This window comes from Ornithorhynchus anatinus, chromosome 10 (genome assembly GCF_004115215.2).
Source record: "Ornithorhynchus anatinus isolate Pmale09 chromosome 10, mOrnAna1.pri.v4, whole genome shotgun sequence".
Taxonomy (NCBI): Eukaryota; Metazoa; Chordata; class Mammalia; order Monotremata; family Ornithorhynchidae; genus Ornithorhynchus; species Ornithorhynchus anatinus.
In genome coordinates this window covers 55,799,760-55,825,577 of record NC_041737.1, presented here as the reverse complement: position 1 = coordinate 55,825,577, position 25,818 = coordinate 55,799,760, and the positions used below count along the sequence as shown (strand labels likewise).

The following is a 25,818-nucleotide window of genomic DNA, read 5'->3' as shown; positions in this document are numbered from 1 at the left end:
CAAATAGCAGCATTATTATGATTATTAAGCACTTACTGTGTGCCGGGCACCGTGCTAAGCATCGGGGAAGATCCGAGGTACAGTCCCCGTCCCACACGGGGCTCCCGGTCTTCAGGCCCCTTTTCCCCATGAGGTAACTGAGGCCCAGCGAAGTGACTCGCCCAAGGTCCCCCGGCGGGCGGGGAGCCGGGTGTGACTGGGTGCTGAGCACCGCGGCGGGCGCTGAGGGGAAGGCTCGGCGGCCGAGCCGGGGCGGCCGAGCCGGGGCCACCTCAGGAGACGACAAGATGGCGGCGGGTCACGTGGGGCGGCGCCCGCGACGTGATGACGCAGCACGTCGGCCCCTCCGACCGCCGCCGCCTCCTCCTCCTCCTCCTCCTCGGCGTCTGTCTCCCCCCCCGCCCCTCCCCCGCCCGGGGCCCGCTGTTGACGAGGCCGCCCTGGGACTGGACGACGACGAGAGGCCCGAGCGGCAGCGGCAAGGGGAGGGGCGGCCGGCGGGCCGCCATTATCCCCTCCCGCCGTCTCCCCGGCCCGGGCCCGCGGCGGGGAGCGGCGGGGGCGGCGGCCGCCTCAGGTGAGGGGCGGGCGGCGCTGGCGCGCGCGCCAAAGGCGCGGGGGGGGGGGGGGGAGGGGGGTGCGCGAGGCGACCCCTGACCGGGGGGGAGGGGGGGGTGCCTGGCGCGCCGCCGTGTGGGGGATGGGGGGAGTTGGCGGGCCGGACGAGTCCACCGGCGCGGGGGGGGTTCGGACCGCCGACCGCCTCTCCCGACCGGACCCCGGACCCCGAACCCCGCCTCGACCTCCCGGGGGGGGCGGCCCCGACCTCGCCCCAACGTTTAGCGCGAAGCGCCGGGGTCTGACCCCGCCCCCCGCCCTCCCCGTTCCCCGGCCTCCCTCCCGTCTCCCCCATTTCCGCCCCGCTCGTCTGCGGGCCCAACGGTCGCCCCGACGGCCGCCGCCAACCAGCCACCCCCCCCCCCCCCTTGTGACGTTTCTTAAGCGCTTACTACGTGCCGGGCACTGTACTGAACGCTGGGGATAGATCCAACCCGCACTGCGAGCCCGTCGTGGGCGGGGATGGTCTCTGTCGCGCAGTCGTCCGGTCCGAGCGCTCCATAGATAACGATTGAAGGCCCGAAGGGCGAAGGCGACTTGCCCAGCGCTTAGTACAGTGCTCCGCGCACCGGGACTGCGCGGGAAATGAGGGAATGCACGGCCCCCGAGGGGATCAGTTGTTGAACCCCCAACCGCTCCGTGGGGTTGTGTTCTCCCTAGCCCTTGGACGGTGCTCTGCACCTAGTAAGCGCTTAATAAATACCAACATGATTATTAGTAAGCACCTAATAATCATGTTGGTATTCGTTAAGCGCCTACTAGGTGCAGAGCACTGTTCTAAGCGCTGGGGGAGATCCAGGTTGTCCCCCGTGAGGCTCACAAATTCCACCGATTGACTGATTCTCTGCCCCCCCCCCCCCCCCATGTTGATAGCGGCGTGGCTCAGTGAAAAGAGCCCGGGCTTGGGAGTCGGCGGTCATGGGTTCGAATCCCGGCTCTGCCACTTGGCAGCAGTGACTGTGGGCAACTCACTTCCCTTCTCTGTGCCTCCGTTACCTCATCTGGTAACTGGCTCTGAGCCTCACCTGGGACAACCTGATTATCCTGTATCTACCCCAGCACTTAGCACAGTGCTGTGCACATAGTAAGCGCATAACAAATACCAACTTTATTATTATTAGAGCTTTCAATGTGAGAAGCAGTGTGGCCTAGTGGAAAGACCCCAGGGCCTGGAACGCCTCTCCTCCAAGAGGCCTTCCCAGCTTAAGCCCCGCTTTTCCTCATCTCCCACTCCCTCCTGTGTCATCCTGACTTGCTCCCTTTGCTCTTCCCCCCCCTTCCCAGCCCCACAGCACTTATGTACATATCTGTCATTTTATTTATCTGTATTGATATCTGTCTCCCCTCAACCCCTAGGCTATAAGCCCGTCATGGGCAGGGAATGTGACTGTTTATTCTCATGCTGTACTCTCCCCAGCGCTGACAGTGCTCCGCACACAGTAAGCGCTCAATAAATACCGCTGAATGAAGTCAGAGGACCTGGGTCCTAATCCTGGCTCTGTCTTCTTTGTCATCTTCGGCAAGTCACTTCACTTCTCTGTGCCTCAGTTCCCTCATCTGTAAAATGGGGATTAAGACCGTGAGCCCCACGTGGGACATGGACTGTGTCCAACCTGATTAGCTTGTATCTACCCCGCGCTTAGGACAGTGCTTGACCCATAGCAAGTACTTGAACAAATACCGTTTTTTAAAAATATGTCTTCTTCCAGCAGTCACTGTCAAGGCCCAGATCCCTAGGCCTAGAAGTGACTTTGAGGGTTCATCCGTTCCGGCCCCCAGTTTCCACACCATCCAGGATAGACCTGGGGGGTCTCACTTGGAGACTACCTATCTTTCTTGGGAACAAGCTTCCCTTTTTGAACATCCTGGCATTGATTGAGCGCCAACTGCAGGCAGAGCACTCTGCTCCAGAGACCCACCACCCCGATGGTTAGGAAGTCCTTCCTTAAGACAGCAACCAAAATCCCTACCACTCCCCATGCCCCCCTCCTGCCACACCTCGCTTCTCTCCACAACCCAGCGCCTATACTTCACTCTTCTAGTGCTAACCTTTGTCGCTCTGCCTCCGTCTCGCCCATCTCGCCGCCGACCCCGCACCCCTGTCCCGCCTCTGGCCTGGAACGCTCTCCCTCCTCAGATCTGACCGACAATGACTCTTTCTCCCTTCAAAGCCTTATTGAAGGCCCTTCTCCTCCAAGAGGCCTTCCCAGACTAAGCCCCACTTTTCCTCATCTCCCATTCCCTTCTGTGTCATCCTGACTTGCTCCCTTTGCTCTTCCCCCCCGTTCCCAGCCCCACAGCACTTAGGTCCGTATCCGTCGTTTTATTCTTTGTATTGATGCCTGTCTCCCCACCCCCCCACCCCTTTGGACTATAAACTCTTCGTGGGCAGAGAACGTGACTGTTTTCTATTGTATCGTACTTTCCCAAATGCTTAATCCAGGGCTGTGCGCACGGTAAGCGCTCAGTAAATACGATTGAATGAATTGAATAGGCCATTCTTGTTAGTTCCGCCACTTGCCTGCCTCGTGGGCTTGGGCAAGCCACTTTGCTTCCCTGAGCCTCAGTTTCTCAACTGCAGAACGGGGATTCAGTACCTGTTCTCCCTCTCACTTAGACTGCGAGCCCCGGGTGGGACAGAGACTACATATGACCTGATTGACTTGTTTCTACCCCAGCATGTAGAACAGCGCTTGACAGATAGGGTTTAACAAAAACCCGCAGTGGCGTCTCGAAACACACCCGCCTCGTGTTTGATGTTTGCCCCGAGACCGACTCCGTGCCAGAGGGGGGTAGAAATCTAATGTCACTGCTGGTGGCTTGGGGGTGGTTCCGATGCCCGCTTCCTACCGGTATCAGACCCAGGAGGTGGAACCCCAGGGAGTGCCCTCCCCCGGCCTCGGGGTCACCTTTGGGTACGGCCTTACGGGAAGCATCAGCCAACTGGCGTAGCTAACACACCGCAGCATCCGTGCACAACTTTCTAACCCCAGCCAGAGTCCCCGCAAACCAGCATCCTCAAGGTGCTGTCGACGCCCCGTTTCACTCCCGCCCCCAACTCTCGTCGGCTTAATGCCTCACAGACGGCAGTGAAATCAGAAGTGTCCCTTCTTGACAGCTGTTGGAATTGTTGAATTGTACATTTGCTTTTCTTTTTAGATAATATGCTCCACCACCGCCTGTCCGGAGCAAGGAGCCGTGGGTCTCGGCACAAGGCTAAGTTCTAGAGTTTTGGCGGACACCGCAGGGAGTCATTAAGAAGGGGAGAAGTGAGATTTTTATCTCTGGGGAGGATGCAGACCAACTTGACAAAACTCTAGCCGTTTTATCTTCTGGCAGAGAGAGACTTGCAGTGTATCACCCAAAGTACTACTGATAAGTAGAAATGTTTCTACAGTTTGACATAGCGTTTTCTCCTTCCCTGCTGACGTTTTCCCCAGCTGCCAGACACTTATTTGATCTCTTAGGGAAGTATCTGTGAGTCACTCGGCCTTTTTTTTTTTTTTGGTGGCGATTTCCAGTCAGTTGGCGACGTTAAAACCACCTTCAGTGGTTCCGTTTGTCATTCAGAATACGCTCTGCCCTCCCTCTTGGTAGTTTGGTGTTTTTTTTTTCCTAGAGATTGACTCATCTTCAAAGTAACTTTAAAAAACAAAAACCTGAGGCCAGCGGAAAGAGGTTGCGAACTCGCCCCAGGCTTAGCCTAACTCTCCTGAACCGGAAGCTACAGATCTGGATTTCGAGGGCCCTGCGTGGGTTAGGGAGGTCTGGGGAGCTGGTTACGGCGGACTGTCGGCAGGGGTGTTTCTCCTTAAAAAGATTTACAGCGATGATGAACTCGGGGCTCGCTGTCTGGGGCAAGACGAACTCCCGGGGGGTTTTATTTTGGATGTGAAAAGCGAGGTTGTGGACTGTAAGCTCTTCGTGGGCAGGAAGTGCGTCTACCAACTCTCTTATGTTGCTATGTTGTACTCTCCCAAGCGCTCAGTACGGGGCTCTGCACACAGTAGGTGTTGGATAAATACCACTGATTGGTTAATGCGGCCTTTGGAGAACAGTGGTCGAACCAGTGGGGCGGAGGCGGGCCCCTCCTCAGGTTCCCCCACGGGACACTCGCCACTCCAGTCGACCTCTCCAAAGGTCCTTCCTCACCCCCCAACATCCACCCAACCCCCTCGTGGGCAACGGCGATGCCGACGACGGCTTCCGGCCCAAAACTCCACAACTCCAGCACGAGGAAGAGGCCGGGGGCGGGTTGGTGGGCTTAGTCGAGGTCTGCTGATTTTGAGGGGAACAGGGAGGTTCCCGAATCCTGCCGTCTGCCTGGACCCCTCGGGCCAGGCTCGGGGGGCAGAGAGGTGGAGGCGGGGAGACGCCCCTCCTCTGGGTGGTCGGGGGGGGGGGGGGTCAGGCCACGGTGAGGGCGTGGGGAACAGAACCCAGGGCGGACAAGTCTCGTGGCTTAGTGGAAAGAGCCCAGACCTGGGAGTCAGAGGACCCGGGTTCTCATCCTGTCTCTGCCACTTACCTGCTGTGAGACCTTGGGAAAGTCCTTTTCTTTTTTTAAATGGTTTTGTTAAGCGCTTCCTATATGCCAGGCACTGTACTAAACCCTGGGGTAGAAGCATGCTAATCACGACAGTCCATGTCCCATATGGGGCTCACAGTCTTAATCCCCATTTTACAGATGAAGGAACTGAGGCTCAGAGAAGCCAAGTGACTTGCCCGAGGTCACGCAGCAAAGCGGCAGAACCAGGTCCTTCTGCCTCTCAGGCCCCGATCTATCCCCAAGGCCACGCTACTTCTCTAGCCTTCAGTTTCCTCCTCTGTCAACTGGGGATTCAATACCTGTTCTCCCTCCTACTTAGTGAGCTCCACGTGGGACAGGGACTGTGTCCGACCCGATTAACTTACATCCAGCCCAGCGCTTAATATAGTGCCTGGCACATAGTAAGCGCTCGCTCTAGTAATAAGAATCGTGACTCCCCCGTCTCTGGAACCCACCTGCCAAGAGAGTAAGGGGTGCCTTTGACAAGACCCTGAATTTAGAAGGCTAATGGTGACGACCCCCCCTTTCTTTTTTCCTCATAGTTGATTATGGAAGAAGTGCACAAGAGTAATAACTCCGAGACAGGGCCTCAGCCGGGCACCGTGGTTCAGGGTACTCACCTCTCTCACATTGCCCAGCAGGTAAGTCATCCCCTCAGCCGTACTGATCGAGCGCTTACTCTGTGCAGAGCACTGGCCCGAGCGCTCGGGGGAGTACAGCGTGGCTTAATGGCAAGAGCCCGGGCTTGGGAGTCGGAGGCCGTGAGTTCTAATCCCGGCTCCGCCACTCATCAGCTGTGTGACTTTCGGCAAGTCACTTTACTGGGCCTCGGTTCCCTCATCTGGAAAATGGGGACTAAGACTGTGAGCCCCACGTGGGACAATGATTACTCAGTATCTACCCCAGCGCTTAGAACAGTGCTTGGTACATAGTAAGTCCTTAACAAATACCGTTGTTGTTATTATTATTACAATACAACGGAATTAGCAGCTTCTGTTGTAGCCAGCTGGTTGAGGAATAAATTCATTTGCCGATGAGTAGGTCAAGGCCATTTTGTTTGGTTGGTTTTTTTCCCAAAGCCCAAGGTTAACAAAGAGTCTCCGGGAGGAATGTTTGCCTTTCCAGCTCCCTAATCTCCTACTACAACCCAGCCCACACACTTCACTCCTTTTTTTTCTTTTAATGGTACTTGCTAAGCACTTCCTATGTGCCAGGTGCTGTTCCAAGCACTGAGGTGGAGGCAAGATTATCAGGTTGGACCCAGGCTACGTTCCACGTGGGGCTCAGCGCATAGAACAGTGCTTGCACGTAATAAGCGCTTAACAAATATCATCATCATTCTTCTTATAATCCCCATTTTACAGATGAGGGAGCTGAGGCCCAGAGAAGCGAGGTGACCGGCCTGAGGTCACACAGCAGACAAGGAGCAGAGCCAGGAGTCCTTCTGACTCTCAGGCCTGTGCTCTATCCTCTAGGCCACGCTGCTTCTCTTAACGCTGCTCCTCTAATGCCAATCTATTCTCCGATGCCCACAGTCTCCCTCAGTCTTGAAACTCCCTCCCCCTGTATAGATGAAGGACCACCATTCCCTTCCCCTTTGGTATATGACAGACCACTGCTCGCCCCACCTTCAAAACCTTTCCAAAATCCCATCTCCATCAAGAGGCCTTCTGCGACTCAGCCCCTCCCCTCTGCGTCTCTCTTGCACTTGGATCTGGACCCTTTAATAATGATGATAATATTATTATTAATATACGGTATTCGTTAAGCTTTACTAAGCTTACTAAGCACCGCCATAGATACAAGCTGAGGTTGGACTCGGTCCCTGGCCCACATGGGGCTCACAGTCTTAATCCCCGCTTTCCAGATGGGGGAACTGAGGCCCAGAGAAGTGACTTGTCCAAGGCCAAATGGCGGAGTCAGGACTTCTGACTCCCACGCCCGGGCTCTACCCACTAGGCCATGCTGCTTTAAGCGCTTGATATTCATACTCGTGGACATCATCGCCGTTTATGTAAATGTCAGTCTCCCCCTTTAGACCAGAGGCTCGTTGTGGGTCGGGAATGTGTCTGCCAACTCTGTTATATGGTGCTCTCCCAAGTGCTTAGTCCAGTGCTCTGCACAAAGTAGGAACTCAATAAGTTCCATTGATTCCTTGTTTGAGCAGAGGGTGTCTGTTGGACATTCTAGGGGAGAAGCCAAAAATCTGAGGCGGGAGGACATGCTGGGGTGATTTTTTTTTTTCTTCTGTCTTTCAATTTTTGAAGTCATTCACATTCTGCCAAGTGGGCTTGGCTCCTTCGACCCTGACTGGGCTTTAAATCAGCAAGAAACATCAGCCCCAAGTGGTCCTGCAGTATCCCCCTCGAACAGTGTGTTCCCAGGGCTAGGACAGTCCAAATGGCTCAGTCTACGGCCGCCTCCGAGGGGTCTCCTTGTCCCAAGCCCCTTGGGACAAGAGGAAATTCTTTGTGTGTGTTTATGTGTGTATGCGTTGGGTGCCGTGGGAGGTGTCTGTTTTTTTTTAACCAGTATTTAAGTCCTCAGTATGTGCCAGGAAATCAATCATATTTATTGAGGTCATACTGTGTGCAGAGCACTGTACTAAGCCCTTGGGAGAGGACAAAATAACAATATAACAGTAGACACAATGAGCCTACAGCCTAGAGGGTTTGACAGACATTAATAGAAAGAAATCAGTGACGGATATAGCCGTAAGTGCTGGGGGGCAGAGGTGAATGAAGGGAGCACATTGCAGAAGGGAGTAGGGAGACGAGGAAATGAGGGCTTAGGGAGGGCCTCATGGAGGAGATGTGCCTTCAACATGGTTCTGAAGGGATGGAGAGTAAATTGTCTATCGGGTAAGAAGAGGGAGGGCATTGCAGGCCAGAGGCAGGTTGTGGGTGAGAGATCGGCGGCGAGATAGACCAGATTGAGGTACAGTGAGTAGGTTGGCGTTAGAGGCGCGAAATGTGTGAGCTGGGATGTACTAGGAGAGTAGCAAGATGAGGTAGATCACTATGAGGTGATGGAGTGCTTTAAAGTAAGGAGTTTCTGTTTGATGCGGAGGGGGGTGGGCCACCACTGAAGGTTCTTGAGTGGGGACGTGAACTGAATGTTTCTGTTGAAAAATTATCTGAGCAGCAGAATAAGTGCTGGGCACGGTGCTGAGCGATGGATATTTTTTGTTGTTGTTGTGGTTGGTCGGTTTTTTTGAGGTATTTGTTAAGCGCTTTAATATGTCCCAGGTGCTGTACTAACCACTGGAGTAGATACCGCCTAATCAAGTTGGACACAGTCCCTGTCCCACGTGGGGCTCACAGTTTTAATTCCCATTTTCCAGATGGGGGAACTGAGGCCCAGAGAAGTGAAGTGACTTGCCCAAGGTCACCCAGCAGACGAGAGGCAGAGCTGGGATTAGAACCTAGAATCTTCTGACTCCCGAGCCCGAGGCCATCCGCTAGGCCACGCTGCTTCTCGCCACAAATATTCCTCAAAATTAAGCTTTACTACTTCCGAGTTTTCAGCTCTTTCACTTGCATTTTAATAACAACAACAACAATAATAAATGGTAATTGTAAAGCGCTTCTTATATTATGCCAACACTATTTTAGGCACATGGGTAGATAATAATAATGACGGTATTTGTTAAGCGCTTACAATGTGCCAAGCACTGCTCTAAGCACTGGGGTAGAAACAAGGTATTCAGGTTGTCCCCCGTGGAGCTCACAGTCTTAATCCCCATTTTGCAGATGAGGTAACTGAGGCACAGAGAAGTGAAGTGACTTGCCCAAAATCCCACAGCTGACAAGTGGTGGAGCTGGGATTAGAACCCATGACCTCTGACTCCCAAGCCCGGGCTCTTTCCACTGAGCCACGTTACTAGATTCAGTGGTATTAATTGAGCGCTTACTGTGTACAGAGCACTGTAATAAGCGCTTGATACAAGTTAATCAGGTTGGATATCGTCCCTGTCCCACATGGGGCTCACACTCCTAATCCCCATTTTGCAGATGAGGGAACTGAGGCCCAGAGAAGTGAAGTAACTTGCCCAAGGTCACACAGCAGACAAGTGGCAGAGCCAGGATTAGAGCCAGGATTAGAACCCATAACCTTCTGACTCCCAGACCCCAGGCTCTATCCACTAAGCCACACTAATCACCTACGGGGAGGTGATTTTTCTTAAATAGGGTCAATTCTAGAGTCCAGGGCTCTAATGGCAAATCATTTGGTTGGGCTCTGTTTTCTTGGGCCGACCAGGAGCAGAATTGCCCTGGTTGAAGTTTACCTGCCTTCTCTTGTCCTGCTCATCCTTTGGTCTGCAGGCTACTGAGAAGCCCGGGTCGCTCCCGGGAAGAGGAGGAGGGAGCTGAGGAGAAGCGCAGAAGGTCTGGAGGGTGTTTATCCTGGCTTGTCCGATCTGTTGGGTGATGGATTTTTGCTCAGCCAGCCGGTCGTATCTGTTGAGCGCGTAATGTATGCAGACCACTGTACTATGTGTTTGGGAGAGGACAAGAGAACAATAAACAGACACATTCCCTGCCCACAACGAGTTTACAGAGGGCGGATTTCGAGGTTGGCTTAGTGGGGTCTGACTGGGAAGCTCTGCGGAAGCAGCTGGGGGGACTTGGAATTGAGGTGACGCCTCTCCCTGTCCTGACCTTTGACCCAGCACAGGTGCTGACATACCTCTGGTTCCCTTTGACAGCTGGATCAGAGCCTGAAGAAACACTGGGCTGTTTCTTGACAGGTTCATGCCCCTCAGGAGTGGGAGCCTGGTCTGATTTCTCCAAATTCCTGCAAATTCAGTATAAACAGAGACGGGAGGTGCCAATTCCAAGACCATCATCTGAAACATAACATTTTAGTAAACTGGTATTAATTAATGAGGTCGGGAAATGATGCACCAGTTGTGGAAATTTCAGGAGACTCAAGCTTGTTTTTAAAAATGGTGTCTGTTAAGCCCTTATAATGTGCCAAACGCTGTTCTAAGCACTGGGGTAGGGATGAGTTAATTAGGTTGGACACAGTTCCCTTGCTGTATGGGGCTCAAGTTTAAGTGAGAGGGAGAACGGGAGAACTGAGGCACAGCGAAGTTAAAGTGACTTGCCCAAGGTCCCACAGCAAGCATCTGGCCGAGCCGGAATTAGAACCCAGGCCCGCGTTCTTCGCACTGGGCCACGCTTCTTCTCTGGCCAATAAGAGCTTCCTGGCAGGATTTAGGGGACAGGGAAGCGACCGACAGGACTTTGAGAAGACAGATCATTCCGGCAACCGTAATTTCCTTCTAAGAGAAGGTGTCGGGTGACAGAGGGAAAGGTGGAATAATAATAGATGTAATAATCCAGCCCCCACAAGCTCCTCACTGACAAGCTAAAAAGGAAGATACTTGATCATGTGGCTCTTAGTCAAAGTAATAGTATTTATTAAGCACTTACCACGTACAGAGCACTGTAGTAAACGCTGGGAGAGAATAAAGTAGAGGGCTCCATCCCAAAGGGCAGAGGAACTGGTGAGCAGGGATAGTATAGCTGGCTCTTTGCCAGAGGTGATCCACTCAGAATCTCTATTAAGTGTCCAAATAGAGGAGCACTGTGGCCTAGTGGATAGAGCCCAGGCCTCGGAGACAGGACCCGGGTTCTAATTCCGGCCCCACCACTTGTCTGTTGCTGTGTATCCTCGGGCAAGTCACTTCACTTCTCTGGGCCTCAGTCACTTCTTCTGTAAAATGTTTTTGATTTTTACTGGGAGCCCTCTGTGGAACAGGCACCGTGTCCTACCTGATTTGTACAGTGCCGGGCACATAGTAAGCACTTAAGAAATACCTTTTAAAAAAAAAACAACCCGAGGGCTGAATTCAGGAGGGAAGCCGATCCCCAGGTGGCCCCTGGCTTTGGCTGGATTTCTCAGGCAATGAGCTCACATTCCCAGGTAAATGGAGGTATCCATTGCCTATTAGTCGGCTCTGGCGGCTGCCCTAAAATGGCCTGGAATCTGGCCAGGCAGTGAAGGGCAGTTTTACTCTTTCCGGGTTGTTTTAAGTACCCGCTCCTGTAGCGAGGGTTCGGGGTGCATGAACTTAAACGTTCTGTCCGGGACGGGAGGTTTTGGGTGCTGTGATACACAACACACCCACTCACGCGTTTTGGCTTCTTCATCTTGGAGGCCACTTTTCTTTCCTAGATTAGAAAACACGAAGAGACTCAGTTGGAGGCCACTTTTCTTTCCAAGTTAGGACACAGTTACACACTTTTCTTTTCCAAGTTAGCATACACACACACTCAGAGACCACTTTCCCAATTTAGAACACAAACATATTCCCCCCCCCTTTCGGAAGTCACTTCTCTTTTCCAAGTTAGAAAAACATGCAAACACACCCGGAGGCCACTTTTCTTTCCCAAATTAGAATCCAACCTGTTTAGCTTGTATTTACAGTAAGCACTGTACATAGGTACGGAGTAAGCGCTTAACATCCCGTTTAAAAGAAAGAAAACACACAGAGCACGCGTGCTTCCCTCATTCCCAGAGGGGAGGAGATTCTGGTTGCCTCCCGTTTGAGAAGTGTCCAGGCCTGTGCATCGTCTTCCTTCAGAGGGGGGTTTTGGCACTTTAAAGAGGCACTTCGGCCCCTTGGGGAGGAAGTCGTCCTCGATGAGCAGGCAAAGACAGCGATGATGATGATTGATCTTCTCGTTCTCACCTCCTTCAGCCTCCGAGCTTTGTAGGTTGATAATCTAGGGGAGGGTGAGGCCCCACATCTTTTTGCCACCTCTCTGCCCTCCCCCCGCCCCACCCCACATCCCGTTTGCGGATGCCTCGGTGTGTGAAGCTGGTAGTCACGGCCCGCCCACCCCGGGAAAGAAAAGGAAAGCCGGGTCCTCGCCCCCGATTCCTGCAGAAGGGGAAAACACACCATTCTGGTAGGGTGTCGTGGAAGCCTCTGGGCGAAGTCAGCATTTATAACAAAGTTTTGCACGTCATAGCGTTTCCCGGATCCAGCAGGTATTTCACTCAGCACCGAGCAAAGCTTAGCTGGGCGTTTCGGGGTGTCTTCGTTACCGTTCACACCCTCCAGAGGGGAAGGACACTTTTCTGATTTGGGAAAAAAAGAAAACCCAAAAAAATACCAAAACAGAGGCAGCGAGAGCTGACTGCGGGTGAGTAGATGTGCTTAAATAGTCTGGGTGGCAGATAAGTTGTTTTGTTGTAGCCCGAAAACAAATCTCAACTGCGCTATACATTTATGTCTCTCTGCACTGCGGGGTGGTCTCTGACCAGCTGCGAGGGTTGAGGGGGGTGCTCGGTCACTCCCTGCAGGTTTGTTTTTAGGGTTCGGGTGTCGCCTGAAACAGCCCCGTGGTTTTTTCCCCTGTGGAAAAGTTGCCATTCTTCCGGCCTCCAGACTGCCTTGGCAGTATTGTTCCGACAAAAGGAGCATATCCCAAACTCGGCTGCAAAAAAGGAGTTTCTCCAAGAGGCCTCCGGCGCCAGTGGTCAATTCTTGGTGGTGGGGCCGGGGTCGGGGGTGGCCCTCATCCACCATCGCTACCACCGGTTGGTCGATGGATGGCCTAAGAAACTCTGGTTCGGTCCGTAGATGTCGCTCAGAGGAGCCGTGCCAATGACGGTCGTGCAGCTGCCTGGAGAGCAAGTTCACGTCCAGGGGGTCATCCAGACGGCTCTCTCCTCGTCCGTCATCCACTCTCCACAGGCACAGACCGTGCAGGTAACGGGGGGCGGCCGGGCGCGGGGGATCCCACTCCATCGCCTCCGATGGGTTCCCGTACGTGTGGTGTCCGGAGGGACACGGCATGGCCCAGCGGATGAGTGGATTGAGGGAAGAACCGAGTCCGTCGGAAACTTCCCTCCAGAAGTCCCAGCCGACCGAAGGCCTGAGGCAGGGGAGGTGGGAGGGCAGGGAGCTGGCTTTAAGGGCCGCTGGGGGCTTGGGGCGAGGTAACATGGAACTCCGGCCTTCAAGAGGGGAACAGAAACACTGAGTCACCATCTCCCTAGAGAAACTTTCCAACCGGACCGGAACATCCGGGTTAAAGCTCCCCAGCATCCGGCCGGGCCTGCGTCTCCCATGTTTTGGTAGTCACTAAATGTGCTATCTCCCCCTCTGTCATCATTCCAGCGCATGGGCTCAAACACAGTCGGCTTCATTTCCAGCTAGGTGGTTCCTGCCCGGTTCTCACTGTGGTCAGGGAATGCATCTGTTATATTGTTATTATCGTATTCGCTCCCATGTGCTTAGTACAGTGCTCTGCGCCCGCTAAGCGCTCGATAAATGGATTGATTTGGAGCCCACGAACGCATATACTCCCTAAAGAGGCAATAGTTCCACCGTTGCTCGCCTCTCAGATATGGGTGTGCGGGATCAGAGCTGGAAAGTGCGCATCTGTGACTTTCCCAGGATTGGTGGCAGGGGGAGCGTGGGGGGATAAAAAGAGAAAAATTAGCACCAGGTGGAAGGTGCCTGGCCTTGGAGGTGAGCTGGGGTGATGAGGGAGTTGGAGTTGCATTCCAGCGCTTGGCACATAGTAAGTGTTTAACAAGTGCCATAATTGTTGGGGTTAGCCGGGCCCGCTCTGGGACATCCCGGGGGAAGGTGGTATGGGCGTCGGACCCGAGCCCGGCGGACTCGAGCCGTCCGGCCGGATTCAGGAAGGTTGACCGGAGGTTTCCCGTCCTAGGGGTCGTCCTTGTCGGAGAGTGAGGATTCTCAGGATTCGTCGGACAGCATAGGCTCCTCCCAGAAAGCACGAGGCATCCTAGCTCGGCGCCCTTCTTACAGGTGAGTGCGGTGTCCTGCCGTCGCTGGCCGAAAGCCAGTGTGACGGGGGAGACGCCCCCGAGGGGGCCTGCTGCTGGGCCGAGGGGCCCGGGGGTCAGTCTCTGTTAGCAGAGCATCAGGAGCATCACCCTGGACACGTTCAGGGACCAGGATGGGCACATCCTTGCATCACTGACCACTGAAGTGAAGTCACTTGACTTCTCCGGGCCTCAGTTCCCTCATCTGTAAAATGGGGATTGAGACTAAGAGCCCCGTGAGGGCCAGGGACTATGTCCAACCCGATTTGCTCGTAACCACCCCAGTGCTTAGTACAGTGCTTGGCACATAGTAAGCACTCAGAAAATACAGTGATTATTATTTTTATCTTCTGCCAAGCAGGAAGACAGGCAGAAAAGAATCCCACTGGAGGAATTTCACATGCTCGAGGAGGGTCCCTTTCTGGCATGGTACTATCATTTTAGGGGGAAACTTTCTGGTTTTCTAATTGAGCTTTTGCTGACTTCTGTGACTAGTAATAATTGCGGTAAATGCTAAGCGCTTACTTTGTGCCAGGCACTATACTGAGCGCTGGGGAAGATGCAAGATAATCGGGTTGGACACAGTCCCTGTCCCACATGGGGCTCCCGGTCTTAATCCTCATTTTATAGATGAGGAAACGAAAGCCCAGAGAAACGAAGTGACTGGCCCAAGGTCACCCAGCGGACAAGTGGCGGAACTGGGATTAGAACCCAGGGCCTCTGACTCCCGGGCCCGGGCTCTTGCCACGCTGCTCCTCACATGTGAACGGTGAGACTTACTGACACACACTCGGGCAGGAATTCCCGGGGCAAGTAGTCAGCTCAGAAGGATGACGAGTCCTGACGCGTTCCCGTTATTTTTCACTGAGCCAGCCGGGTCGAGAATATGGGCGAAAGAGCACCGATTGGCCGATCTGCGTCTTCCCCCCGCCCCCCGGGCTAGTCTCCTTCTCCAACGGAATGAATACCCCGTGGAAACACGCTGACATTTCCCAGGACCCCACCCCCACAGACAGTGGGGTTCGCCAAGATTTTCCTGGCTCGCTGAACAGTAGCCAGCAGGTTGAAGTCCCCGCTGGTATTTTGGGAGCAATGTGGTTCCTTTACAGAGCTGGAGGACGGCCAGGCCAGATGGCCTCGATGAGGGGCAGCGCGGCTAGAACCCAGGGCATGGGAGTCAGGAGGATCTGGGTTCTAATCCCGGCTCCGCCACTTGTCTGCTGTGAGAACTTGGGCCCATCACTTCACTTCTCTAGGCCTCAGTTATCTCATCTGGAAAATGGGGGGGTAAGACCGTGAACCCCATGTGGGATAGGGACTGTGCCCAACCTGATCACCTTAAAACAAAAATATCCCAAAAGAAATGGGATATGTGGGCAAGTTGATGTCCAGAAAGCGGTTTTCTAAGTCCTCTAGACCGTCAGCTCGTTCCGGGTAGGGAGCGTGTCCACTAATTCTGATGTATCGTCCTCTCCCAAGTGCTCAGTACAGTGCTCTGCACACGGTAAGCGCTCATTAAATACGACTGAGGGAGCGGCCCACCAGCCACCTCACAGCCTTAACTCATTCACTGTCATATTTATTGAGCCCTCACAGTGTGCTGAGCACTGTACTAAGCGCTTGGGACGATAGAGCATTAAATAGATGCATTCCCTGCCCCCAAAGAGCTGACAGGCTAGACGGGAAGGCAAGAGATTAACAGAAAGAAACAAATTACCTGTATAGAAGTGCTTTTCCTAAAATTAACCTGGGCCCTGTTTTCCGCAGGAAAATTTTGAAAGATCTCTCTTCAGAAGACACGAGGGACAGGAAAGGAGACGGAGAGAACGCGGCAGTTTCCTCTGTGACGTCTATGTCTGTCTCAACTCCTATCTACCAGACGAGCACCGGACAGTACAGTACGTCCGTGGAGTGGGCCGGCCCGCCACGCTTTATGCCACCACCCACCCTTTGGTGGCAAGTGGGGGGGGATACCCATGGGGGCAACAGGCACCCACCCATTGTAATAATAATAATGGCATTTGTTAAGCTCTTAGTGTGTGCCAGGCACTGTTCTAAGCACTGGGGTGGAATCGAGCAAATCGAGTTGGACGTAGTCCCTGTCCTCATCCCCATTTTCCAGATGAGGTAACTGAGGCTCAGAGAAGTGAAATGACTTGGCCAAGATTACACAGCAGACAAGTGGCGGAGCGGGTATTAGAACCCGTGCCCTTCTGATTCCCAGGCCCGGGCTCTATCCACCATGCCAGTCTGCTTCCTTAATGTCAGGGAGAGGTCTGGATTCCACGAACATCCTGAGCCGATGACGTTATGCCTTTTTCTATAGTTCAATTAGGGAGCATTCGTTCACTCTTCTGTGTCTGGAGGGGAGAGTTTGGCTTTTTCCCCCCCGTCCTTTTCCACATTTATCCTCTGGGATAGAAGGCAACTAGGTCTTTTGGTGTTTTCCAACTGGTCTGCTGGTTGAGAATGGGACTGAGCAACTGTCCAGGCGACAGTGGGCCACAGTCACCCTCTGGAAAGGGTTTTGTTTTTGTTGTCTAACCCAGAATTGGCCCCAAGGAAACTCCTTGGCCCGGCCCTGCAGGTGGGCCATCAGGGTCAGTCAGTCATTCGTATTTATTGAGGGCTCACTGTACTATGCATTTGGGAGAGAACGATAGAACAACAAGCTCCCACAACGAGCTTACGATACAGGGGGGGACAGATATTATATAGAAATAAATAAGAGCTGTGGAAATAATTGCTGTGGGACTGGGAGGGAGGTGATGAATAAAAGGGCGACGCAGAAGGGAGTGGGAGAAGAGGAAAGGAGGGCTGAGTCCTCGGGAGGCTCGGGGTAGACCTGTGAGGAACCGCGATGCCGTCTGTTGTATTTATGGAGCGCTTACCGTATTAAGCACTCTGGAGCGGACAGCGTGGCAATAAAACAGACACATCCCTTGCCCATGACGAGTAAACGGTCTAGAGGGGGGACAGCCAGAGAAAAGTAAGCGGCCTAACACCCTGCTCTCCTCAAAGTTGCCATCGCCCCCAATGGGACTCTGCAGCTGGCCAGTCCGGGGGCCGACGGGGTGCAGGGCCTGCCCACCTTAACGATGGCTAACGCCGGCGGCGCTCAGCAAGGGACCACCATCCTCCAGTACGCCCAGACGTCCGACGGCCAGCAGATCCTCGTCCCCAGCAACCAGGTGGTCGTGCAGAGTGAGTATCTTCACACCCGATTACCCGCCCGAGGGCTTCCGATTTGCGGAAATTCTCCAAATGGGCCCAGAGGGGATCCCCTGACCCGGTCTCCTCCGCGCGCCGCGCCCCCCCCCGCCAAATTCTCAGCGTTTTTTGTTTTCCTCCCCCCCACACTCATACCTCTCCTCCTGCCGATGGACCAGCCGCCTCCGGGGACATGCAGACTTTCCAGATCCGCACCACCCCGACCACCACCTCCCTCCCTCAGACAGTGGTGATGACTTCGCCGGTCTCCCTGTCATCTCAGACCACCAAGACGGACGACCCCCAGTTGAAGAGGGAAATAAGGCTGATGAAAAACAGGTGTGTCTTTATCGGCGGGCTAATGAATTAATTGAGGGGAGCATCTTCTGGGCACTTACTGTGGGCCCACGAGCCCAGTACTTGGCACTGGGGAAGCTATAAAGTCAGGACCCAATCTCTTTCCCCCATGGGGCTCACAATCTTTAATAATAATGGTATTTTTTAAGCACTTTGTGCCAGGCACTGTACTAAGCGCTGGGGTAGATACAAGCAAATGGAGTTGGACACAGTCCCTGTCCCACGTGGAGCTCCCAGTCTCAATCCCCATTTTACAGATGAGGTAACTAAGGCCCATTGAAGTGACTTGCCCAAGGTCACGCAACAGACAAGTGGTGGAGGCCAGGATTAGAACCCATGATCTTCTGACTCCCAAGCCCGTGCTCTATCCACTACACCATGGTGCTGCTTTAAGTAGGAGGGAGGTTTTGAATCTCCATTTTACAAATGAGGGAACAGAGGCCCAGAGAAGCAAAGTGACTTGCCCAAAGTCAGCAGGCAAGCGGCAGAGCCAGGATTAGAACCCAGGTCTTCCAAGTTTTGCCACTTCCCTTTTTTGTTTTTTGAATGGTATCTGTAAAGCACTTACTATGTGCCCAGCACTGTTTTAAGGCCTGAGTAGAGAGAGGATAATCAGGTTGGATACAGTCCATGCCCCACATGGGGTTCACAGTCTTCACCGCCATTTTCCAGAGGAGGAAGTGAAGTGCCTTGCCCAAGGTCACACAGCAGACAAGTGATGGAGTCGTGTCCTCCCAAGCGTTAGAGAACTAGCATGGTTTAGTGGATAGTGCCCGGGCCTGGGAGTCTAATCCCAGCTCCACCACCTGTCTGCTGTGCGACCCTGGGCAAGTCATTTCACTACTGGGCCTCAGTTACCTCATCTGGAAAATGGAGAGTAAGAGCGTGAGCCCACTTTGAACAGTAACTTTGGTTGGATTTGAACCTAATTCCCAACTCCTGACGGTCTTTTCCACTCACCCGCAGGGAAGCCGCACGAGAGTGCCGGAGAAAGAAGAAAGAATATGTCAAGTGTCTGGAAAACCGAGTTGCGGTCCTGGAAAACCAAAACAAAACTTTAATAGAAGAGTTAAAAACTTTGAAAGATGCCTACTGCAATAAAAGTGTGTAAAGCAAAGAATAAGATATTTTTGCGGACTTGCCTAGAGATCAGATGGATTTTGTTTTTATATGGAGTTTTATAAATGAAATGAAAGGTCAAAAGTGAAAGGTTTTTTTTTTTTTTTTACTAGATTTAAAGACTAAAAGATTTTATTTACAAGATGTTGGCCACAGAGTACAAAAGGAAACCTCAAGACAAACAGGACGTGACTATTTTCATACTGGAGTGAGATTTGCAGTTTGATTTTTTTTTTTTAAATAATAATAGCTGTCGACTATTAAAGGGTGGCAGATGATATGGAATCCACCGATGAAAATTTACTATCATCCTACAGTATGTACCAGTAGACATTTTCATTTCTGACTGTTTTCTTTGTTGGTTCATATTTGTAAATATATGGGGGTTTTTCTGCCAATAAACTTTAATGGCAAGTGTAGAAAAAATAGCAGAAAAAAGGATTCTTCTGCTAAATGTATAAATTATGTATTCTTTGATCAACTGTCCTGTCTTTAAAACTGTGGGGGTTTTGTCTTAAAAAAACCAAAAAACCAAAAAAAATGTTTGCCGTGTGGATCGAATTTAGGTGATATGAGCGGAAGTTAGTGCCATCCCGTTACCACGTCTGGTCTTGGAAGGCACAAGAACTAAGTGAAGAGTTTCAAAAGGGGATTTCAGATAGTTAATAATCAAACTGAGAAGAGCTGTACAATAAGTTTTCAAACTTAATAAGTTTTTTTGCGGGGGCGGGGGGGGGTTCCCATGTGTGAGTATTTTCTGTAAATCCATAATGACTTGCGTGCTGCTGTTTAAATGCAACTGAACCTGGATTCTTATTCTATTTCAAACCATCTTTGCTCTTGGGCAGGATAGAATGTTTACAAGACTCCGAAAGACCTTGATGGAGAACTTTTTTTAAAAAAAATTAGGCTCAAAATGCCTAGCAGAGCATTTTTCCAGAAGGGTTTTCTAATCGGGATCTGATGTCATTTTTAAGAGCAAGGTCATTCATTTTTTCAAGAGAGCAGATATTTTGTGTGCTATGAATGGTCCCTTTGTAGGAAGAGACTGTATTTTTATAGCTAATCCTTATACAATTTAAATTGCGACTTCAAGCATATTTTATCCGTTTCCACGGTTCTTTTAGTAAACTAGATTATTTGTGTCTCAGATTATCGATTTTATATTTTTACTGGGGAGTAAGGTTTTCTGAGTAGCAAATCTTTTCGAATCACGGGCGAATTTCTGAGCGCATATGCAATCGATTTACATTTCCAACCTCTACCTGTGTTCTCTGTACTCCAAGCTGTACGCACTTCTGAATTTACCGCAAAAATGCTGTTCCCACTCTGTACTATTTTGTTTTGCGCCTGCAAAATTAAAGGGCCTTTTTGACACGATTGAGGCTGTCGGTGTGTGACGCACAGGACACGAGATCCGCAGACGGCTCCAGGCCGGGATCGACGCTGGGAAAGGACGACTACGGCGGAGGGAAGAGTCAGTCATCTTTGCGACGGTTGAAGTGCCATTTCAGTCTTTTGGGAGACTTCGGCCTCGTTGGCCTTGCCGGATTACGAGAAGGACGCCAGAATTTTTAATAGTAACTTAAGTGCTTACTATGTGCCAGGCGCTGTACTAATCGCTGGGGTGGATATGAGCAAATTGGGTTGGACTCGGTCCTTGTCCTACGAGGGGGTTCCCGGTCTTGATCCCCATTTTACAGATGAGGGAACTGAGGCTCAGAGAAGTGAAGTGACTTGTCCAGTGCCAAGAACCGGGATTAGAACCCAGGTCCCTCTGACTGGCAGGCCTGGCCTCTGCCCATTAGGCCATGCTGCTTCTAGTGCAGTGCCTGGCACATATTAAGCACTTTATACCATTTTTTAAAAAAACCAAAACATTTACCACCTGTTGTATTTTCTCAAATGCTTGATACAGTGCTTTGCACTGACAGCATGCTGGAAAGTGGCATGGCCTAGTGGATAGAGCCCGGGCCACTGCTTAGTACAGTGCCTGGCACCTAGTAAGTGCTTTACAAATACGATCATCACTTCTCTGGTCTCCGGGTTCCCTCACCTGTAAAAATGGGGGTGAAGACTGTGAGCCCCATGTGGGACAGGGACTGAGTCCGACCTAATTAGCTTGTATCTACCCCAGGGCTTGGTAGAGTGCCTGGCACAGGGTGAGTGCCTAACAAATACCTTTTTTAAAAAAAAAATTACCCTCAGAAAAGAAAGAAAAATAGCATTGATGATGCTGAGGTGTCTTAGTCGAGGCGCTCTTTCCAAGTGTTCCACCAGGTGGCGCTCCCCCACTGGCAGTGCACGAGAAAGTTGACATTTTACAGAAGAGGTGAAGTGACTTACCCAAGGTCACACGGCAGATGCGAGGCAAAGCTGGGATCAGAAGCCAAGTTTCCCGACTCCAGGCCTGGGCTCTTTCCATTATAGGCTCCACCTGGGGAACTGGGCATCTCTCTGACCTAAAAATAATAATAATGGTACTTGTTAAGCGCTTACTATGTGCCGAGCACTATTATAAGGACCCGGGTAGATGCAAGTTAATCAGGTTGGATACGGTCCCTGTCCCACGTGGGGCTCACACTCTTAATCCCCATTTTCTAGATGAGGGAAGTGGAATGACTTGCCCAAGGCCACACAGCAGATGGGGCGGAGCCAGGATTAGAACCCAGGTCCTTCTGACTCCCAGGCCCGGGGTCTTAGCCACAAAGCTCCGCTGTTTCTCTAATGCTTGGGACTCTATTACCAAATATCGCTAACTCCTCTCTACATTTTGAATTTTGTCTCTGACACATTACGAAGGGTTCATCCCCAGACTTAGAATGGTGGTCTGCCATAGTAAGCACTCAGTACATACCACTGATTGATTGATTCAATTTAATAAGCACTCAATACGTACCACTGATTGATTGATTCAATTTTCCAAGCCTCTCTTGAACCTACGTCAATTTCCCTCTAGACCGTCAGCTCATTATGAGCAGGGAACATCTCTGTCGTATTGGCTCTCTGAAGCACTTAATACAGTCCTCTGCTTATAGGAAGCGTTCAATAAATACCATTGGTTGATTGAGTTCCTACACAATTTCCTGCCGTAACCAATTTCCGAATGTTTCACCCTCTACAGGAAGAACCCCTTGTGCACATCTTCCCTCTGGCCTGGAACTCCTTCCCTCTTAATATAATAATAATGTTGGTATTTGTTAAGCACTTACTATGTGCGGAGCACTGTTCTAAGCACTGGGGTAGATACAGGGTAATCAGGTTGTCCCACATGAGGCTCACAGTCTTCATCCCCATTTTACAGATGAGGAAACTGAGGCACAGAGAAGTTAAGTGACTTGCCCACAGTCACACAGCTAAGTAATAGAGCTGGGATTCGAACCCATGACCTCTGACTCCCAAGCCTGTGCTCTTTCCACTGAGCCATGCTGCTTCTCACCCTCCTCACCTTTAAAGGTTTATTAAAATCCCATCTCCTCCATGAGGTCTTCCCCGACTAAGCCCTCATCTCTCCTCCTCCCTTGCCCTTCTGCGTCACGCACGCGCTTGGATCTCTGCCCTCTAAGGACTTGATATTCACCCTTCCCTCAGCCCCACGGCACTCATGTACCCATCGGTTATTTATTTTAATATCTGTCTCCCCCCTCTATACTGTAAGCTCCTTGGGGGCAGGGTTCATGTCTGCCAACTCTCCCAATTGCTTAGTATCAAACAACGACACTTATTAAACATTTCCAGTGGGCAGAGGACTGTACTAAGCGCTTGGGAGAATACAATACGAGTTAAGTAGACACATTCCCTGTTCCCAATGTGCTTACAGTCTGGAGGGGAGACAGACATTAATATAAATAAATCAATCACTGAAGTGTATTTACTGAGCAGTTATGTGGCTTAGTGGAAAGAGCACAGGCTTGGGAGTCAGAGGTCAGGGGTTCTAATTCCGACTCTGTCACTTTTCAGCTGTGTCACTTCACTTCTCTCTGCCTCAGTTACCTCATCTGTAAAATGGGATGAAGACTGTGAGCCCCACGTGGGACAACCTGATCACCTTGTATCTCCCCCAGCGCTTAGAACAGTGCTTGGCACATACTAAGCGCTTGACAAATACCATCATCATTATTATTAGTACCACTATTACTGTGTGCAGGGCACTGTACTAAATGCTTGGGAGAGTACCACACAGCAGTATAACAGACACATTCCCTGCCCACCACAAGTTTACAGTCTACAGGGAGACACACATTCACATAAATTACAGATATGTACATAAGTACTGGGGGTTGGGGAGCTGGCAGTGAATAAGGGGAGCAAGTCAAATATACAAATGAATGACTGAATAAATTAATTTGTTCAATCATTTACTGAGAGTTTACTGTGTGCAGAGCATTGTGCTTGGGAGAGTACAATGCAACAGTAAACAGATATATTCCCTGCCCACAAACTTATAGCCTAGAGGTGGGGAGACAGATATTACTATAAAAAAAAGTCATATACATTAGTACTAAGCTCTTGGGAGAGTACAGTATAAGAGTTGATAGATATATCCCCAGGCCCCAAGGAGTTTAAAGTCTAAAGGAGCTTATCCAAGCACTTAGAACAGTGCTCTTCACACACAGTAAACGCTTAATAAATACCATTGACTGATCCACTTATTTTTGAATCTACCACATTAATGTCCTAAGGTGGGATTTGTTGAGCGACAATTATGTGTTCGCCCTGTCCTCACTCTTAATTATTTGACGGGCTTCACTCCTGGTTTATTGTTATATTGTACTCTTTCAAGTGCTTAGTACAGTGCTTTGCACACAGTAAGGGCTAAGTACGACTGAGTGAATGAATGAATTTTCCCCTCAGCTTTCATCCTTGAGCCTTTGAGTCTTTTCTCTCCTGAAGTTTCTCCATCTCCCGAGACTATTTCAGTGGCTGTTTGCTGCTCTTTCTCTAGCTCCATTTTTTTCCTTTCCAGGAAGCAAGGTGTCCAGCCTGGATTCAAGGAGTGGGTGTCTCATACTTTCTGTTTGCCAAAACTGTACCTTTCCTAGTTTTTTGTCTTCTTCCTCAACATGTGTCACCTCACCCCTCCAGACTGTCAGTTCATCATGGGTAGGGGCCGTGCTGGCTAATTCTGTTGTACTGGACTCTCCCAAGTACTTAGTACAGTGCTCTGCACATAGAAAGCGCTTAGTAAATATCACTGATTGATTGGTGTGGTTAATCTTTTCAGTGGCTGGAGCCCACCACGCTGTTGATTTCAGAACACGCTCAAAAATCTCTTCTCTCTGAAAGCTCGAAGTTTATCATTCCCTAATTGTGGTTTTTTGGGGGAAAGGACAAGTCAGGAGGAGTGGAGTGGCCCAGTGGAAAGAGCCCGGGCCTGGGAGTCAGAGGAAGTGGGTTCTAATCCCACCGCTGCCACTTGTCAGCTGTGTGACCCTGGGCAAGTCACTTAACTTCTCTGTGCCTCAGTTACCTCATCTGGAAAATGGGAATGAAGACTGTGAGCCCCATGAGGGACCAACTGATGACCCTGTATCTACCCCAGCACTTAGAACAGTGCTTGGCAGATAGTAAGTACTTAACAAATACCACCATTATTATTATTATTATTATTAATCCCAGGTCAGCCATGTGTCTGCTGGGTGACCTTGGGCAACAAACTTGGATTCAGTATCCTCATCTATAAAATGGGGATTGAAATCCTACTTCCTCCTACTTTGACCGTTAGCTCCATGGGGGACAGAACAGGCTGATCATCTTGTATCTACCCCAGTGCTTAGTAGAGTGCCAGGCACCTCGTGAAAGATTAACAAAGAATTTGTTAATTTCATTCATTCCTTCATTCTTCCATTCAATCCTATTTAATGAATGCTTACTGTGTGCAAAGCACTGTATTAAGCACTTGGGAGAGTACAATATAACATCAGACACATTTCCTGCCCACGGTAAGCTCACAATTTCTACTATAATAATACTACTATTATTATTATTGTCTGAATACAATGAGTTTGCACCAGCTCTGGTCTTCCATGGGAAATCAATCAATGGTATTTATTGAGTGCTTACTATGTGAAGAGCTTGAAATGGGACAATTCAACAGATTTAGCAGACATGTTCCCTGCCCATAATGGGCTTAAAGTCCAGAGAGGGAGACAGACATTAATATGAATAAATGATTTGTAATATGTAATTTAAATATATTTACACAAGTGCTGTGGGGTTGGGGGTGGGACTAATATCAAATGTCCAAAGGTCAAAGACCTAAGGGCATAGATGAGGCAGAAGGAGAGCGAGCTGGGGAAAAGAGGGGTTAATTGGGGAAGGCCTCTTGGAGGAGATGTGACCTTATAATTGCTTTGAAGGTGGAGGGAGTGGTGGTCTGGTGTAGATGAAGGGGGAGGGAGGTCCAGGTTAAGGGGAGGACGAGGAAAAGGGGTCCGCGGCCAGAGAGATTAGATAGGGGCACAGAGGAGGGGAGTGTGCAAACTGGGCTGCAGTCGATCGGTGAGGTGAGATAGGAGGGGGCAAGGGGATCGAGTTTTCTTTTTCTCGGGGTGACAGCTCCAGAGTGGGAATAAAATAGAGAAGCAGCATGGCCTAGTGGCTAGAGCCCAGGCCTGGGAGTCAGCAGGTCATGGGTTCTAATTGTGGCTCTGCCACTTGTCTGCTGTGAGACCTTAGGCAAATCACTTCACTGGGCCTCAGTTCTCTCATCTGTAAAATGGGGATTGAGATTGTGAGCCCCACGTGGGACAGGGACTGTGTGCCTGTTAATCGAGGTTAGCAGTTAATCAGATAGGACACAAATCCTGTCCCCCATGGGGCTGACAGTCTGGAGTTCCCATTTTACAGATGAGGGAACCGAGGCCCAGAGAAGTGAAGTGACTTTGCCTATGGTCATCCAGACATGTGGCAGACCTTCAGACTTCCAGTAAATCTTCCTTACTCTGCACACAGTAAGGGCTCAATAAATACCAGTGACTCACTGATTGACTGAATCAGGGGACAGACCTATCCAAGGAATCCACAACCTTACAACTTTATGTCATGTGAACTGGGGAAGGTTGACAGGAGGGGCAAAATAATTGGATTGCTTTAAGAAGACTTTTTTCTTAAAGGGGGAAAAAAGGCTTTTTGTGGAAGAAATACTGATT

At 50.9% G+C, this 25,818-nt stretch overlaps 1 protein-coding gene across 1 annotated transcript; it reads left to right on the top strand.

Annotated features, from left to right (window-relative positions):
• Positions 1 to 435: 435 nt before the first annotated feature.
• ATF1 (activating transcription factor 1) lies at positions 436 to 20,047 on the top strand. The gene is made up of 8 exons (XM_029073608.2): positions 436 to 577; positions 5,710 to 5,808; positions 12,765 to 12,893; positions 13,864 to 13,964; positions 15,749 to 15,879; positions 17,003 to 17,185; positions 17,371 to 17,530; positions 18,515 to 20,047. Exons 2-8 carry the CDS (start codon positions 5,716 to 5,718, stop codon positions 18,657 to 18,659), a joined length of 942 nt encoding a protein of 313 aa, XP_028929441.1. The 5' UTR covers positions 436 to 577; positions 5,710 to 5,715; the 3' UTR covers positions 18,660 to 20,047.
• The last annotated feature ends 5,771 nt before the right edge of the window (positions 20,048 to 25,818 follow it).

What these genes read in the sequence shown, in the direction of transcription:
- ATF1 (XM_029073608.2), top strand. Translation starts at nt 5,716, where the DNA reads ATGGAAGAAGTGCACAAGAGTAATAACTCCGAGACAGGGCCTCAGCCG. An exon ending in CACAGGCACAGACCGTGCAG is followed by an intron (nt 12,894 to 13,863) that starts GTAACGGGGGGC and finishes TTCCCGTCCTAG; the next exon opens with GGGTCGTCCTTGTCGGAGAG. An exon ending in ATAAGGCTGATGAAAAACAG is followed by an intron (nt 17,531 to 18,514) that starts GTGTGTCTTTAT and finishes ACTCACCCGCAG; the next exon opens with GGAAGCCGCACGAGAGTGCC.